Source organism: Lithobates pipiens, unplaced genomic scaffold, assembly GCF_037356315.1.
Source record: "Lithobates pipiens isolate NorthernLeopardFrog02 unplaced genomic scaffold, aLitPip1_a1.2 Scaffold_13, whole genome shotgun sequence".
Classification (NCBI taxonomy): domain Eukaryota; kingdom Metazoa; phylum Chordata; class Amphibia; order Anura; family Ranidae; genus Lithobates; species Lithobates pipiens.
The window spans coordinates 125270259-125289257 of record NW_027507718.1 but is presented as its reverse complement, the minus strand read 5'-3'; the positions used below and the strand labels follow the sequence as shown (position 1 = coordinate 125289257).

The 18999-nt window shown below is 43.6% G+C and overlaps 1 protein-coding gene across 8 annotated transcripts in view; it reads right to left on the bottom strand.

The window, feature by feature from the left end:
- Nucleotides 1-18999, bottom strand: part of MYO9B (myosin IXB) — a 241293-nt gene that overhangs the window by 27675 nt on the left and 194619 nt on the right. For all 8 annotated transcript variants that reach the window (XM_077475522.1, XM_077475525.1, XM_077475527.1 and 5 more), the window contains 2 exons: nt 11697-11805; nt 9550-9623 (listed from right to left, as the gene is read on the bottom strand). In XM_077475522.1, coding sequence (XP_077331648.1) covers nt 9550-9623; nt 11697-11805 — 183 coding nt within the window. The remainder of the gene's footprint in view (nt 1-9549; nt 9624-11696; nt 11806-18999) is intronic.

The following is an 18999-nucleotide window of genomic DNA, read 5'->3' as shown; positions in this document are numbered from 1 at the left end:
TAACTCACCCTTAATGTCACCGTTAGACACTTTTTTTTTTTTACCAGGGAAGGAGGAGCACTTATACTTCAGTAGATGGTCCAAAAAGAGAGGATATAAAAGATTACCGGATGTGATGGAAGGGAATAGAACATTCACTTATAAGGAAATCACGCGGGAATGGGGACAAACCACTAGACAAATGGAGACACGCTCAAATACAATATTTTGCACAAACTTTACCACAACCATTACGAGGGAGGAGACAACTGAGACCCTTAAAGAAACTATTGGAGTACCCCCAAAGCTAAGAGAGAAGGATATCAAAAATATATAAAATATTGATGCGGGAGGCAGATCATGAATACCCAACCTTTCTAGAAAAATGGGAAAGGGAGACAGGCTTCTTAGGTAGCGATGAACACAGGAATAAGATAATCCGGCTTGCCCATTCAGTAGCAAAGGACACACAAACAGCAGAAATGTCATATAAAGCGCTGGCAGGGTGGTATCAAACCCCACAGAGAGCGTACGGCTTTAGAGGAGATAACCCCCCAACTTGTTGGAGGGGCTGCTCGGCAGTGGGGACTTTTTCGCATTTATGGTGGGAGTGTCCCAAAATACAAACTTACTGGGACAAAATAATAGAAACAATCCTTGATATAACGGGGGAAAGGATTAAAAAACAACCATGGGTATGCCTGTTCCATGATACAGACAAGGGAGTGGCCCAGTATAAATTAAATGCAACTCCGTATTTGTTGAATGCAGCCAAGGCCCTTATCCCACTCCTCTGGAAAACACAGGAAGTGCCAACCATGAAAGAGTGGATAGGCAGGGTAGACTGGATAAGAACTATAGAGTTTATACACAAGATACAGGGGCGAGGTATCAAAGGATATGGGGTCAATGGCTGGCATTCAGGAAAAAGGAGAGATATCTATGCTTAGATAAGGTCTACAGAGGGGAAGGAGGCAAGCGAGAGGGGGGGCCCAAGGGAAAAGTTGCAATAAATGAAATGTTATGTATACCTGGAAAAGGTTTTCTGATTAAAATTAAATGTCTGAATAACTGTACAAAAAATGAAAATAAAGAATATATAAAAAAAAAATTGCATAAAAGTAGCATTAATGTATCCAAATCTGTTATCAAACTAAACCCCAACGTTCCCAAAAATGAAATATGAAAATGAAAAAACAAAAATGCTGTAAGACGCAGAATTATAGTGAGAAAAGGGCTCAGGGACTGAAGTGGTTAAGTTTTAAATGGAGTAAGGAAGGGACTGCTGTAAGATTTTATTGTCAGCCATATTTTTCTTAATATTCCATCTCACTATATTTTAGTAGCATAAGGAAGGGCCAGAAACTTTTCACCATTCTATCCCAAACTGGTGAAATTACATCCCAAAATACCCTGGATATACTATATGTAAATATATATGCCTTGAGGACTGATTTGTAACGGAGAGCAATTGGTGTGCCTTAGTTTTCCCAATAGCTCTAAACAAATTTGTAGGCCAAGGTTGGCATTCCAAATTTATTACACAATTTTAGTAGATAAGATTTAGGCCCCTTGCACACAAGTGAAAAGTCTGTTTTCATCCATTTTCGATAGACGAAAAACAGACAGCAATGCATTTCTATGGGTAAACAGATAATCACCCGTTTAGGTTTGTTTTTTTAACCACTTAACGACCGCCGCATGCCATCGTATGTCATCACAATGGCATGTACAGGCACAAGCACGTACATGTACGTGCTTGCCTTCCAGCGGGTGGGGGGTCCGATCGGACCCCCTCCCGCTGGATGCGGAGGTCCATTTCGCTTCAGGAGCGATCCGGGATGATGGGATGGCCGTTGGTTTCTGGCCATCCCCTCTCGATCGTTCCTGGCGAATGAGAAGCTTCCTCCCACTGTGTATTGTATACACAGGCAGGGAGGAAGTGATATCATTCTCCTTGGGGCGGTCTTATTGACTGGACTCCGAGGAGAGGACACAGTAAGTCTGCACCAAACACTACACTGACACTAACACACAGGCACACAACCCCCCCCCCCCCCCCCCGATCACCCCCCCCTCCCCAGTCACAGTGTCACTGATTGTAGTGATCATTTATTTACTGATCACTGCATTCAGTGTCAGTTGTAAAAGTAAAAAGTGTCAGGGCAGTTAGCGTAGGTCCAGGGTAGCCCCCTACCACCCCCCAATAAAGATTTAACCCCGATTGCCCTTAGAGTTAACCCTTTCACCCCCTTTTGCCAGTGTCACTAAGCGATCATTTTTCTGATCGCTGCATTAGTGTCACTAGTGTCGCTAGGTAGCTAGTTATTTTTTTAGGTTCAACGCCAGGTTTTTATAGCGCTAGGTACCCCCATATACTACCCAATAATGGTTTTAACCCTCTGATTGCCCCTAGTTAACCCTTTCACCAGCGATCACCGTATAAGTGTCACTGGTGACGCTGGTTAGCCAGTTAGTTATTTAGGTTCCCCGTCAGGTTTTTATATAGCGCCAGGGACCCCATATACTACCTAATAAAAATTTGAACCCCCTGATTGCCCCTAGTTAACCCTTTCACCAGTGATCACCATATAAGTGTTACGGGTGACTCTGGTTAGTTTGCTTTTTATAGCATCAGGGCACCCACCATTTATTACCCATTAAAGGTTTAACCCCCTGATCACCCGGCGGGTGATACCAATTAGATTTTAGGGTCAGGGTCTGAGTCGCCCCAGGCAGCGCTAGGCTAGTGCCAGTACCGCTAACACCCACACGCAAAGCATAAACCTTCCGTAGTAGTATAGAATCTGAACAGATCAATATCTGATCAGATCTATACTAGCGTCCCCAGCAGTTTAGGGCTCCGCCCAGCCCAGCCAAGTGCAGTATCAATCGATCACTGTCACTTCCAAAACACTAAACACATAACTGCAGCGTTCGCAGAGTCAGGCCTGATCCCTGCCATCGCTAACAGTTTTTTTTGGTAGCGTTTTATATTTAAATCCAGAAGGCAGTGCTTGGTTTTTGGGGTCCCGTACGTGGCTAGGCTCCCAAAAAGTCCCCCACATGTGGTATCCCCGTACTCGGGAGAAGCAGCAGAATTTATTTTGGTGTGTAATTTGACTTATGCCCATAGCATGTGTGAGCAATATATCATTTAGTGACAACTTTGTGCAAAAAAAAAAAAAAAAAAAAAAAAATTGTAATATTCCTGCAACTTGTGGCAAAATATAAAATATTTCATGGACTCAACATGCCTCTCAGTAAATAGCTTGGGGTGTCTACTTTCCAAAATGGGGTCATTTGGGGGGGGGGTTGTGTTATTTTGGCATTTTATGGCCTTCGAAACTGTGATAGGTAGTGAGGAGTGAAATCAAAAATCTGCACCCTTAGAAATCCTGAAGGCAGTGATTGGATTTCGGGGTGCCGTACGCGGCTAGACTCGCAAAAAGTCCCACATATGTGGTATCCCCGTACTCAGGAGAAGCAGCAGAATATATTTTGGGGTGAAATTCCACATATGGCATGTGTAAGCAATATATAATTTAGTGACAACTTTTTGTAAACTTTTTTTTGTGTCATTGTTCAATCACTTGGGACAAAAAAAAAAAAAGATTCAGTGGGCTCAACATGCCCCTGAGCAATTTCCTTGGGGTGTCGTGTCAAAAATGGGGTCATTTGGGGGGGGGGGGGGGTTTGTACTGCCCTGCCATTTTAGCACCTCAAAAAATGAGATAGGCAGTCATAAATTAAAAGCTGTGTAAATTCCAGAAAATGTACTCTAGTTTGTAGACGCTATAACTTTTGCGCAAACCAATATACGCTTATTGACATTTTTTTTACTAAAGACATGTGGCTGAATAAATTTTGCCCTAAATGTATGACTAAAATTGAGTTTATTCGATTTTTCTTATAACAAAAAGTAGAAATAACAAAATTTTCGGTCTTTTTCCATTTATATTGCAAAAAATAAAAAAATTGCAGAGGCAATCAAATACCATCAAACGAAAGCTCTATTTGTGGGAAGAAAAGGACGCAAATTTCGTTGGGGTACAACATTGCAAGACCGCGCAATTACCAGTTAAAGCAGTGCAGTGCAAAATTGTAAAAAGACCTCTGGTCCTTAGGCTGAAAATTGGTCCGGGGCTAAAGTGGTTAAAGAAACAAGTCTCCATTCTGTTCTATTTAAAAACATGAGAACAAATCTAAACTGACAACGTTCGTTTTTTCATGCTTTTTTGGATCCGCCAACAACACATCCCTGCTGTCAGCCTGCAGGGCTGAGTCCCTTGTTGTTAAGGAGCCGAAACCCTCTGGCATCCTAACAACCAATGACTCATCCCTACGATCAAGCAGAGGTTTCATGGCTGACAGCAGACTGTAAACAAATGAGTGGTCAGTGAAAAAGGAAAATGGCGCGGGGTCCCCCCTTTCCAATTTATTCCAGGCCCTTAGAGATCTGGCATAGATTTTAAGGATGACGCCACACAAAATAAAAATGGCGTAGTACCCTTCAAAATGTATACTAGCTCTTATCCAAGCATGCAGCCTGGCAGGTCAGGAAAGAAAGGGGGCAAGCTTGTCCTAACCCATGACAGGCCAAATGTCCTCAACATGGAAAGGGCTCTTTTCCAGGGGCGACCCCCATGTTGATGAGGACAAGGGCCTCTTCCCCAAAACCCCCAGCCCAGCGGTTGTGGGAATCTGCAGGCAGGGTACTCTGAAAGTCTCCTTTAATATGGGGGCCCCCAGAACCCCCCCTTCATATGAATGAGTAAGGGGTCCTCATTCACAAAAAAAAGTCACATTTAAACATAAACATCCATTTTACACAAGTTCTTTATTTTTTAAAAAATGTTACAATGTACATCTGTTGTCAATCAAGTTGTATGGATTGGGTAGGACTGCCATACCATTTAAAAATATATTTTTTTTTTACTAACAGCTCCTTTGTTTACATTCTGCTTTTAGTGGAGAATCCTTGGCTGACAGGAAGGATGAGTCACGTTGTTACGGACATCAGCAGCAAATGTAAGAATGTCCAAAGACATGCAGGTAGGTTAATTGGCTTCTGTCCAAAAATTGGCCCTAGCATATGAATGGGGACCTTGGATTGTGGGCACCTTGAGGGTAGGGACCAATGTGAGTGTGCAACATACAGGGATAGGGACAATTGTAGACGCTCACACAGGCTGAACTGGATGGACTGGTGTCTTTATTCAACCTTACTAACTATAAAACTATAAAACTATAAAACTATATGAACTGAACTAAAAATCTATGAAAAGCCATTGTATGCAGAAACCCTTTTTTCAGTGGAAAAAAACATGACTGAACAGATGATGCCTGTGTGAGAGGAGTCTTAGCCTGGTTCTGTGATTTGTTATGCAATTTGACAATTGAAAATTGTATGACAAGTTGGACCCTATTTCCAGCAATGGAACAGTCCAAATCACTACAATTCATGTGGCAGTGACTTTGGAAAAGGTTCCTGCAGCATTTCATGTGCCACTTGCATTGACATCTATGTAAATTAAGTCACACAGATGTCAGCAAGACGTACATGAAATAGAATTGACCAGTGGCTTTGGAAGCTCACTGAAGTAGCGCGATTTCAGAGCCACATTGCTCTGATTCAGGGCCTAACTAATGTGAAAATGAAACCTTATAAAATAAAATAGGCATGTTACCCATAATGCGTTAGTATGAGCAGCCTATTAGCACATTATGCCAGACTTACCTTGCAAGCAATCCCCTCCAGTGATGCGGTGTCAGCACTCTCATCCATTGCAGGTTCTCTCCTAAGTTCTGACTTTTCACCCACTTGACTGGCAGAACTAGGGTAATGTAACTCCCATGCATGTGCACAGGAGTCAAGTCATCTCGGCACAGAGATGTGTCAAACTTGCTCTGAAATGTGTATGTGCTGCTCAGTGTACACAAATGATGGCAGGAAGGGAAAAGGATTTATGCCAGAAAAGACTAATAGGGTCGCTACGGTCATAAAAATCCTCAGTTTTCATTTTTTTAAATTCTTAAGTTTATATCCACTTTAATAACTGACAAGGGGGATAACTTAAGTGAACTGATGTTAACCACTTAAGCCCGGACCATTTGGCTGGTCAATGACCAGAGACTTTTTAAAATTTGGCACTGCGTTGCTTTAACTGGTAATTGCGCAGTCATGCAATGTTGTACCCAAACAAAATTTGCGTCCCTTTTTCCCCACAAATAGAGCTTTCGTTTAAAGGTAGTTGATTGAGTCCGATTTTTTTTTTTTTCGATATAAACGTAAAAAGACCGAAAATTTTGAAATAAAATTATATTTTCTACTTTTTGTTATTAGAAAAATCCAATAAACTCAATTTTAGTCATACATTTAGGCCAAAATGTATTCAGCCACATGTCTTTGGGAAAAAAAAGAAGTCAATAAGTGTATATTTAATGGTTTGCGCAAAAGTTGTCACGTCTACAAACTAAGGTAAATTTTCTGGAATTTACGCAGCTTTTAGTTTATGACTGCCTATCTCATTTCTTGAGGTGCTAAAATGGCAGAGCAGTACAAACCCCCTCCAAATTACCCCATTTTGGAATGTAGACACCCTAAGGAAATGGATAAGAGGCATGTTTTTGCCCCAAGCGATTGAATAATGACATAAAAAAAAAAAAAAAAAAAAAAAAAAAAGTTTATTTTACTAAAATTTGGCAATTTAAATGATATATTGCTCACACATGCCATGGTTATATGTGGAATTGTACCCCAAAATACATTCTGCTGCTTCTTCTGAGTACGGGGATATCGCATGTGGTCGACTTTTTTTTTTATTTTTATTTCTTTTTTATTTGTTTTTGAAAATGAAGAAAACAGAGAAAAATGTATATATTTTTTCTTTTTTTAAACTTTCAAAACTTTGTGACAAAAATCAAAGTCTGCAAAATACACACCATACCTCTCAGCAAATAGCTTCTACTTTCCAAAATGGGGTCACTTGGGGGGATTTTGTGCTATCTGGGCATTCCATGGCCTCCGAAACTGATAGGCAGTGAGAAACCAAAAATGTACACCCTTAGAAAGCCTGAAGGCGGTGTTTGGATTTTGGGGTGCCATACGCGGCTAGGCTCCCAAAAGGTCTCACACTTGTGGTATCACCGTACTCAGGAGAAGCAACAAAATGTATTTTGGGGTGTAATTTCACATATAACCATGGCATGTTTGAGCAATATATAATTTAATGACAACTTTGTGCAAATAAATAAAATAATGTATTTTTTCCGCAACTTGTGTCAAAATATAAAATATTCCATGGACTTGACATGCCTCTCGGCAAATAGCTTGGGGTGTCTACTTTCCAAAATGGGGTCATTTGGGGGGGTTTTGAACTGTCCTGGCATTTTATGCACAACATTTAGAAGCTTATATCACACATCACCCACTCTTCTAACCACTTGAAGACACAGCCATTTCTGACAATTTACATGAAAACATTTTTTTTTTCCAAGAAAATAACTTTGAACCCCCCAAACATTAAGTATTTTTTTAAAGCAAAGGCCCTACAGATTAAAATGGTGGGCGTTTCATTTTTTTTTTTTGCGCAGCGATTTTTCAAACTTAATTTTTTAATTTCAATACACTAAAAATCACTATATTGCCCAAATGTTTGATGAAATAAAAAAGATGATCTTAGGCCGAGTACATGGATTCCAAACAGGACGAGCGAGCGAGAGAGCGAGCGAGCGAGAGCCCTAGGCTGTCAGCTACTGTATCAAAACGCTACCAAAAAAAAAAAACCTGTTAGTGTGTTTAGTAAGTGACAGTGATCGATCAATACTGCACTCGGGTGGGCTGGGCGGAGAGGCTAAACGCAGGTGCTAGCAGGTATCTGGGCTGATCCTGCCAACAATGCGTTTTTGGGAAACCTAAACTGCTGGGGAAACTAGTATAGATTTGATCAGATATTGATCTGTTCAGATACTATACTACTAAGGGAGGTGTATGCTTTGCGCGTGGGTGTCAGCGGTACTGGCACTAACCTAACGCTGCCTGGGGCGATGCAGACCCTATTTGACCCTAAAACCTAACTTATATCACCCGCCGGGTGATCAGGGGGTTAAACTTTTATTAGGTAATAAATGGCGGGTGCCGTGAAACTATAAAAAAATAACCAACTAACCAGCGTCACCCGTAACAGTTATATGGTGATCACTGGTGAAAGGGTTAACTAGGGGCAATCAGGGGGTTAAAACCTTTATGCGGTAGTATATGGGGGTCCCTGACGCTATAAAAAGCTGCGGCGAACCTAAATACCTACCTGCCTAACTAGCGTCCCCTGTGACACTAATACAGCAATCAGAAAAACACTGGCGACGGGGGGTGATCACGGGGTTAAACCTTTATTGGGGGGGTTAGGGGGGTACCCTAGACCTAAAGGGGGCTAACCCTAACTGCCCTAACAGCTATTGCAGTCACAAAGGACACCAACGCAATAAAATAAAAAAAAAAACTGCAATTGGTGTCACTGTGACTGGGGGTGCAGGGGGTGATTGGGGGGTGAAAAGTGTGCCTGGCGTGTTCTACTGTATGTGTAGTGTGTTGGTGCAACTCACCGATCCTCTCTCCTCGGTGCCAGAACGAAAAAGACCGACACGAGGAGAGATTACATCACTTCCTCTGCCTGGGTTTACATTACAGGAGAGGAAGTGATGCAAAGGAAGGATTTCATTTGTCAGAAGCGATCGCGAGGGGGTGGCCATAAATTAATGGCCGCCTCCTCATCTCGGATCGCTCCTGAACGGATTCAGATTACCGCAGGCACCAGGGGGGCTTGACCGGACCCCCACCCGTGGAAAGGCATGGACGTACAGGTACACCAATATGCCTGCCCGTGCCATTCTGCCGACGTCCATCGGCGTGTGGCGGTCGGCAACTGGTTAAAGGATAAGTTTACCTTTGGGAACATGTTAGATGTTCCACCCATTTTCAGGGTGGAACATCTAACATGTTCCCACTGCTACAGCCACCGCCCACTCTCCTTGTGACAGCAGTACTGGGAGAAGTCTCGGGTAAAACAACGCAGCCATGCAGGGCTCCACCCACACAGGCACATCATTCATACAGAGAGCTCTGTATATGAATGAACTACAAGTCTTGACATCCTCTGCAGCTGTCGGATTGTAGTTTTCAATGAACCAAAACAGTGCAGTGAGCGCTGTGGTAGTTCACTGATTCTTCCGGTCAGAATGTATAGACTTCCTAGTACAAGATACAAGCAGATACACGGACAGGCCTGCAGGAGACCTACATGGCATCAGTGATCTGCTGATCGCTGGTGTAATGCTTTAGGAGGCTCCTGCAACAAAAAAATATAAAAAAAAAAAAAAAAAAAAATTTAAGTGAACTTATTTTTTAAAGGATGAATTTCTGTACATCTAATACAATCATGGAAAAGAATTGCAACAAGCATGTATAGTTAAATAAAATATTTTATGTTTCCCAAATAATTCCAGCTGTGATTGCATGCTTCCCTGCTTAGTGAGCACATGCTGTTATGAGGCCTATTGCATAACACTTACACTTTTTACTCCAGCAGGTGCACAGCGGTACTGAATCTTACTCAGGCATTTCTTGTGGCAGATTGTCTTGCAGGCTGATTGGCACAGGAAAGAAAAAGTCAGAAATTAACTTCGATATTATCAATTAAAAATTTAATTTATGGTAAGCACAAGTCCTTTAACCCTTTTATTGCTATGGATGCAAGAACTACCTGTAGCAGGCCAGCTCAGCAACCCTTACATCTGCCCAAGCAAGGTATTGCGAAACATGTAGGGCGGTTAAGCGCTGACACCATCACGTTACACGTGACCCCTTTGCACAGGTGTTAGTGGCTGTTTTTTAAATTTTGACGGCTTTTTTATATTAATATTTATCTTTGTGCATAATTTATGTTGTATTGCAGTTTATTCCGCTTGTTCTTTTTTAAGCATTAAAAGGCTTTTTTTTAACGATATTTCACAATTGGAGTCAGTCTTTCTCCCTCTTACCCTTGTGGCCCTGACCCCGCGTGCATCTTTTTCAAATTAGTGGATTCACTGGCAGCACTTTTGCACTTGCTGCCTCTTGCCATCAGCAGAAGACGCTCAACATATGAGGGACTGACGAGCCTATCCACCAGCTGATCTTCACACTGCCCTTCACTTTCGGGTCTCCTTGTCTACCTTCGGAAGTGGCTGGCTAGGCTTGAAGCATCAGAGATCCAACTGTCCCTGCAGAGGGCCGAATCTGCTTGCGATTGTGACTCCGCTTACAAGGGAGTTCACTCGCTCTGGTAAGGACCCTCACTTACAGGATTCATTTCTTCAAAGAGCTGAAAGTTTATGGGCATCTTTATTTGCTTTTGAATTGGACTGAAGCGTTATTTTTTTTCCCTTTAATCTTTATTATAATGTCTTTTCACCATTGTTTTGCCCACTGAATTATATATGGACACTTTTGATTAATTTCAATGGGGACATTTTAATTTTTATACACTGTATCATTTGACTATATGAAATGTATCTTTTGTAGAGCAGAAATGTATTTTTATTTTTAATTTACTTTTACCATAGTGATATTTTGATGGTGTTTGCTGCAGCTCTTTAATTTTTAATTTAGTTTGCTTTTATCTAGTGTGGTATTTCTCTGTTTTGGCTTCCAATATGGGAGTGGCTAACCAATTGAGAGGAGTGTCTGGCAAGAACCAAGACACCTGGTGGTGATAAAGACCACCGCAGCAGGTGCCCCAATAACACTTGTGGTTATAACTTAGTTGCCACTGTAACTGTGTGCTGCATTGCCGCTAAAAATAACATGCTGTTGCAAGATGCTGGGGTACAAGTGTGTCCCAGCCAGCCAGAATTCAGGAGGGCACTTATACGACCTGATAAAATCAGAAGTGCACATGTATGGTGCTGTCCTGCTTGCTACAAACACTGCTATGGCGTTAGATCATTCCACTGGCAGTGCCGCACAGCAGGAGCACCAGGGTTTTTTAGTAACTAAATACATGGTTCGCAGGGTGGTGGGTCTACGTGATCAGAGCAGTTGAGTGCAGCAGGGACTGAGGATGTGGGGAGGGTGTTCTCAGTTAGCTCACTTTTTCATGACAAAGTGAACTTTAACCTTTATCAAACTTTTTTCTTTACAATAATTATTATTATTATATTAATAATTAATAAAAAAAAAAGAGCATGAAAGTAGAAAACAGCACAATGTTTTTTTTCTTTGGTCAATCTCAGCATACAATACGGGTTACAATTGAAGGAACTGTATCTGTCAATAGCATATAACCTATAATCAACCCAATATGTTACCAGGTAGACAAGCCTTAAGTTACACGAGTCCCAAACAGGGTATGAGTAAAAAGCACATTCTCCAAAGAAATAGAATAAAAAAAATAAAAAAATGAATGAAGGATCTCTGAAGAAAACTCAAATAAGGACAAAACCATGTCCGTATATGCATTAGCAGGTAATTTTCATCTGCCCGTTTAACTCTGTGGACTTCTAACCCTACACCATGTAACTGGAAAATAAGTCACTCCAGACAAACAGTAGCCCAAGTGTAACACCAGCATCTGAGTCAAAAGCGGTAGAAAGCAAAAAGAGTAGGAGAATAAAAGTCTAGTTGGGAGGGGAAAAGAGAAAAGCAGAAGAAAAAAGGTAACAAACTTGTTTAAACCTACCACTGCAAAGATATGCCTTCTCCATAGGCCAGATGGTTGAAGAGCAATGTTCACAGGACTGCCCAATGGTTACTTGATAGCTCACAAATACATGTCCATTGGATTCCACCTACAAATAAAGAGTGCAAAAAGGACTGTTTAAAAAGTGTGGAAATTCCGACACATCTAGAACTCTGGATAACACAAATCCATTAGTTAACCCTCCATAAGGAACAGTCACAGGCAGTTTACACCCCAATTTATTCTCAGGCTCCAACATGCTGCTCATTCTTTCATCATTGCCAAATGAGCACTGGATGAACAGATTGCACATTTTTAATCTGAGAATATCAGATTGGCTGACTGACTTTGACAGCCATGGGAGCCAATGGCACCGCTGCTGTCTCAGTAGTGTCCTGGATGGCTGAGGTGATCGTGGACATTGCTGGAGAGAGAAGGGGCTCAGGTAGGCAATTAGGGGGGTGCTGCAACACACAGAAGTTTTGATTGAACACATATATGCCACAATACATATAAAGAATATCTCATGCCTAGCAACACAGACCGATTGCTACATTTTATTTTCATACATTTTCTTCCTCAAAGTAGAGTGCAAAAAAACAAGTAAAATTGTTACTACAGTGCAAACGGAAAGTATTCACATCGCTTCACTTTTTCCACTTTTATGTTACAGTCTTATTCCAAAATTGATTGAATTCAAAATTTTCCTCAAAATTCTACAAACAATACCCCATAATGACAACGTAAAAGAAGGTTGTTTGAAATCTTTGCAAATTTATTAAAAATAAAAAATGAAAATAAATCACATGTACATAAGTATTTACAGGCTTTGCCGTGACACTCAAAATTGAGCTCAGGTGCATACCGTTTCCACTGATCATCTTTGAGATGTTTCTACAACTTGGAGACCACCTGTGGTAAATTCAGTTGATTGTACATGATTTGGAAAGGCACACACCTGTCTATAAAAAGGTCCCTCAGTTAACAGTGCATGTCAGAGCACAAACCAAGCCGTGAAGTCCAAGAAATTGTCTGTAGACATCCGAAACAAGAATCTCCGTGAGAGGTTTGGAACCACCAGGACTGATACTAGAGTGGGTCGCCCAGCCAAACTGAGCGATCAGGGGAGAAGGGTCTTAGGTAGGGGACTAAGAACCCAATGGTCACTCTGGACCGTTTCTCTGCGGAGAAAGGAGAATACCATCCCTACAGTACAGCATAGTGGTAGCAGCATCGTGCTGTGGGGAGGTTTTTCAGTGGCAGGAACTGGGAGACTAGTCAGGATTGAGGGAAAGATGAATGCAGCAATGTACAGATACAGCCTTGATGAAAATGTAATCCATGGCGCACTAGACTTCAGACTGGGGGGGGGGGGGGGGTCCATCTTCCAACAGGACAATGACCCTAAGCAAGATAACAAAGGAGTGGCTATGGGACAACTCTGTGAATGCCCTTGAGTGGCCCAGCTAGAGCTCAGACTTCAACATCTCTGGAGAGATCTGAAAATGGCTGTGCACCGACGCTCCCCATCCAACCTGATGGAGTTTGAGAGGTCCTGCAAAGAAGAATGGGAGAAACTGACAAAAAATAGGTGTAACAAGCTTGTAGCATCATATGCAAAAAGACTTGAGGCTGTAACTGGTGCCAAAGGTGCTTCAAAAAGTATTGAGGAAAGTGGATATAAAAAGTCTACACTGTCAGGTTTATGTGATGTTAAAAAAATGAGACAAAGAACTCTTTAGAAATTTTCCCTCCTTTAATGTGACCTATAAACTGTATTTAATTGAACAAACTGAAATCTTGGCGGAGGGAAGTAAAAAAATAAAATAAAAATAAAATGTATGGTTGCATAACTGTGCACACCCTTAAACTAATACTTGTTGAAGCACCTTTTGATTATATTACAGCACTTTTTTTTGGGTATGAATCTATCAGCATGGCACATCTTGACTAGGCAATATTTGCCTACTCTTCTTCGCAAAAACACTGCAAATCTGTCAGATTGCGAGCGCCTCTCCTGTACACAGCCCCCTCTTCAGAACACCGCAGATTTTCTTGTTCAATATTTTTATTGAAGTGTAGCGCTGGAAGAGCCACTTAAGTTTGTTCAGTCCGTTACTCTGCCTCTCAACCCCAATAATAGTCTCAGCCCCCTCTGGCACACCTGGCAATAGTGTAAGTGCAAGGACCAATGAGAAACCCACGTTATGATAAAACACACAAATTCTCTTTACTGCAATATTTCTGTGGAAAAGAGTAACATAACTATATATATTCAAGTAATGTAATTTAAGAGCAATATAGCTCAATACTCAATATACAGAAATGATGTCTGTATACAGTGTTCATTTAACTTCTTTGGTGCAGTCCCTGTTTCCTGCAAATGGGCAAAAGCCCCCTCACTCAATTCTGCGGTCAAGGCCCAAACTAACGCCCTGGAACAAAAAGGCTCTCCTTGTGACCCCGACTGATCACCTAATACTGGAACGCGTCACTGTCTGTGCAGGTGCGCCCGGACGTGCACCTGGGGTCCCCCTCTCTCAGGCTGGATGTCCCAACTGGTGGTGGAGGCCTAAATCGCGCAGTAATCGTGCAGTACCGCTCCCTTAGATCTGATCTCTTCCTCTGCCTCATGCTGTCTGAATCTCTTCATATCACTAAGATGGAGTCTTTAGTTTGTCACTTCCTAGAGCAGGCTGGCTCTTGTATTTCTGTCCCCATAGAAAGCTATGAGGCCTTTTTAGATGGGGACCTATACATTTCAGAATCCTTTGCAGCAGCTGCTTGTTAAAGTCCTCCTGATCTGCTCCTGTAATTGGCTCTCCTCCTTCTGCCAATAGGGACACAGGGGAGGATGCATAATGAGCAGCCCTGTGTGTCTGTCTGAGGAAAGAAAAAAAAAAAGGGAGGCGGGAAATATCCCCCTCAGAAACTGACAGGCACTTTTCTCCCTCACTGAAGAAGCTTGGTAAGCTTGTCCAGGCAGCAGGAATTGCAGGGCACCCGCTACAAAAGTTTACAGGAAGAACAGGAAAAAAAAAAAAAAGGGGAGGTAGTGAACAGTGTCAACTGTACAATAGGACATGGGGAATAGAACGATATGTATGGGTATAAATGGAAAAACACACCACGCCAAACGAAGCCCCAAAAAAGTTTTCCTGTGCAAGCGCGAGCATCTGATCCGATGGGATCGGCTTGCGAGTGAGGGATGGCGTGGAAGAGACCTGGAAGCCGCCATGGAGTAGGGGCGGTGAAAGAAAATGGCATTGACAATCGTTTTCAGTTCTCCCTTATACTCAGCTACATGAAGAGGGGAAGAGTTCAGCCCAGGTGGGGGTGTCTGGAGGAAGCAAAAAACCCTCCAAACTTACCAGAGGTCTGCCTGCTAGCCGGAGGAAAAAAAAGTCTGCTGCTTCTGTGTGACAGTGTGATCTCTGAGCAAAGCATGAGAAGGTATGTGCTCCATACAGCACCCAGTGGTGACACTTAGGCATGAGAACATTTACTTTAAAAGGAGACATTTCATAAGAAGAAAAAAAAATTGATTTTTGTACTCACCGTAAAATCCTTTTCTCTGTAATTTACCGACCGACACAGCTCATCTCTGTAACTAAATGTGTTTGTTAGCCTGCCTTTAGGAGAACTAGACAACATTTTAACACAATACACAGAACTTTGAGTATCACCCGGGGGGGGGGGTTGTGTGGGGGGGGGGGAGGCGGACCCTGTGCTAACAACCCTCCCTGCTGCCCCAGCAAACTCAGTACGTCAACAAGCAGTATAACAGAGCAAAAGGAGGGGTGGGTGCTGTGTCGGTCGGTGAATTACAGAGAAAAGGATTTTACGCCGAGTACAAAAATTCTATTTTCTCTTATATTCACTGACCGACACAGCTCCTCTCTGTAACTAAATGGGAAGTCCCCAAGCAATGCCAAACGAGGGGTGGGAAAAAACAGCATTAAAACGTCATCCACCATGGCAAGTGGGAACTAGTGAAACTAAACCCACAAAAAACAAAAACAAACAAAAACAAAAAAAAACACAAAAAAAAAAAAAAAAAAAACACAACAGCAGTGTACTGAAAAACACACCACCATATAACCGGGTATTCTCAACAGGAGAGATCCCCAACACCGCAACCTTTTTTGCGGAAGCAACGCAACAGTGCATTAACAAACAGTACTGCGTTTTTATCGAAAAACCAGGAAAAAAAAACTCAATTGCAACTACACGGCCACCTGCAAAACTTTGAGGCCAAAACAGTCATCAGCCTATGCACTGACGTCTACCTTGTAGAACTTGGTAAATGTTTGGACAGACGACCAGGTCGCTGCCTTACACACCTGAGCGGCAGACGCTTGGTGTCGGAAGGCCCAAGACGTTGTGATTACCTTTGTAGAATGGGCCGTGACCGGAAAGGGGGGCACCTGCCCCTTCAAGGTGTAGGCCTGTACTACAATCTGTCTGATCCACCTAGAAATGATGGCAGACGAAACCACCATGCCCTTCTTTGGGCCAGCCACCGAAACAAACAGTGAGTCTGACTTCCGAAAGGGAGCTGTGGCAGACAAATACACTTTTAGAGCCCTAACCACGTTGAGAGTGTGAAGGGCCACCTCTTTGTGGTGCTTCGGCTTAGGACACAACAATGGCAATGCAATGTCCTCATTGATATGAAAGGCCGAGACCACCTTAGCTGGAAAGGACGGTAACACCACTTATCCCTGTGGATGACCAGATAAGGTGACTTGCAGGACAAGGCCACCAACTCTGAAACCCTCCTGGCTGATGTTATGGCCACTAGGAAAACCACCTTCTGTGAAAGGGTCAGCAAGGGAATCTCCCTGATATTCTCAAACAGCGGCTTTTGAAGCGCCGACAACACCAGGTTCAAATCCCACGGAGGCAACGGTAGACGCACCGGAGGGACTACATGTCGTACCCCCTGAACAAAAGGTACTCACTAATGAAAGGACGCCAGGGGTTGCCGGAAAAAGACAGCCAGAGCTGAAATTTGCCCTTTAATGGTGCTCAACGCCAACTTCTGGTCTACACCTTGCTGAAGAAACAGCAGGATCCTGGATATAGAAAAGGAGCGCAGATGCCAACCTTTCTCCTCTCACATGGAGATATACCATCGTACCTGGAAGGCCTATATCTTCCTTGAAGAACATTTCCGCACCCTCAACATATTTGGAATCACCGAGTCAGACAGACCTCTGTTCCTCAGCACCTGGCTCTCAATAGCCATGCCGTTAAAGCCAGCGATGGTAAAGCAGGGTGAATGATTGGACCTCGAGATAGGAGGTCCTCTCGCAGCAGCAGCCTCCAGGAAGCGTCTGCCACCAGACGCACCAAGTCTGCGTACCAGGGCCACTGAGGCCAATCTGGGGCCACAAGGATTACCGGGATTCCCTCGGCTTCCACTCTGCGCAGCAGGTGTGGCAACAGTTTTAGCGGAGGAAAGGCGTAGATCAGCTGGTACTGATCCCATGGAGCCACCAGCGTGTCTGACGCATCTGCCCACGGATCCCTTGTCCTGGACACAAATTTCAGGCACCTTCCGATTGAGGGGGGAGGCCAATAGATCCACATCTGGTGTGCCCCATTGCAGGCACAACCGCCTGAATATCTCCGGATGCAATGCCCATTCTCCTGGGTCCAACATCTGGTGACTCAGATAGTCCGCCTTCCAATTTTCCACCACCGGGATGTAAATGGCTGACAGGGCCAGAACGTGTCGCTCTGCGCACCTAAGTATGTGAGTGACCTCCTGAGCAGTGGCTGAGCTTCTTGTTCCCTCTTGGTGATTTATGTACACCACTGCCATGGCGTTGTCTGGCTGTATCCTGGTCGGACGGCCTTGAAGACATGTGGAGGCACAGCCTGATTGCTCTCAATTCGAGCAGATTGATCGGCAACTTGGATTCGTCCGTCGACCAGAGGCCCTGAGCCGACTGAATCCCCATCACTCCACCCCAGCCTGATAGACTGGCGTCCGTAGTGATCACCATCCATTTCAGAGGAAGGAATGATTTTCTGGACTGAATCACCGGGGACCTCAACCACCAGATCAGAGAGTCCCTAACTGGCTGGCCCTCCCGGATCTGTCGATCCAGGGACAATGGAGATTTGTCCTTCTGCAGGACTCTGGTGTGGAACTGGGCATAAGGTACTGCCTCGAAGGAGGCTACCATGAGCCCCAGTACTCGCATGCAAAAGCGGAGCAACGACTACTTGCGGCTCATTAGTAGTTTGACCGCAGATCTGAGTCTGCAATTTGTCTGAGGGGAGAAAGACCCTCGCTGCCCTGGAGTCCAATAGTAAACCTAGGTACTCCAGAGGCTGGATCGGTACAACCACCGACTTCTTTAGGTTCAACCTCTAATTTTGAGGCGGAAGACGCTCTCAGGAGGAGATAGTCTAGGTAACCCACAATCGCGATCCCGCATTGTCGCAGCAACGCCAATACTGGAGACAGTACTTTGGTAAAGACTCAGGGGGGCTGATGCCAGGCCAAAGGCAAGAGCCACAAATTGGTAGTGGGCGTCCGACTGCCAAACGCAGAAATTTATGATGCCGTAGGCATATGGGTATGTTCAGGTCCGCATCCTGGATGTCCAAGGACGCCAGGGAGTCCCCTTGATGGAGAGCAGGGACTACTGAGCAAACTGATTCCATTCTGAACCTCTGCACTTTTACAAAGTAATTGAGGGCTTTTAAGTCCAAGATTGGACAGACCCCTTCCTTCTCGGGAACCACAAACAGATTTGAGTAGAACCCCTGGAAGAGTTCCGAATCCGGAACTGGTACAATCACCCCGATTCAGCAAGTCCCTCACCTTAGTTATATGCATTGTTTTTGCAAAAACAGATCTTTTGGAATTATGGCCAAAAAGTTCAACTTTCGTTTCATCGGACCAGAACACATTTTCTCACATGCTTTTGGGAGACTTCAGATGTGCTTTTGCAAAATTTAGCCTGGCTTGGATGTTTTTCTTCATAATAAAAGGCCTTTGTCTTGCCACGCTACCCCATAGCCCAGACATAAGAATACGGGAGATTGTTGTCACATGTACCACACAGCCAGTACTTGCCAGATATTCCTGCAGCTCCTTTAGACCCCCTTTCACACTGAAGGAGTTTAAGGCACTAAAGGGCTAAAAACAGCACCTGAAAAACGCCTCACTGGCAGCTCCAGTGTGAAAGCCGAGTGTTTTCACACTGGAGTGGTGCGCTTGCAGAACGTTAGAAAAAGTCCTAGAAGCAACATCTTTGGAGAGGTGTATACAATCGCTCCTCCC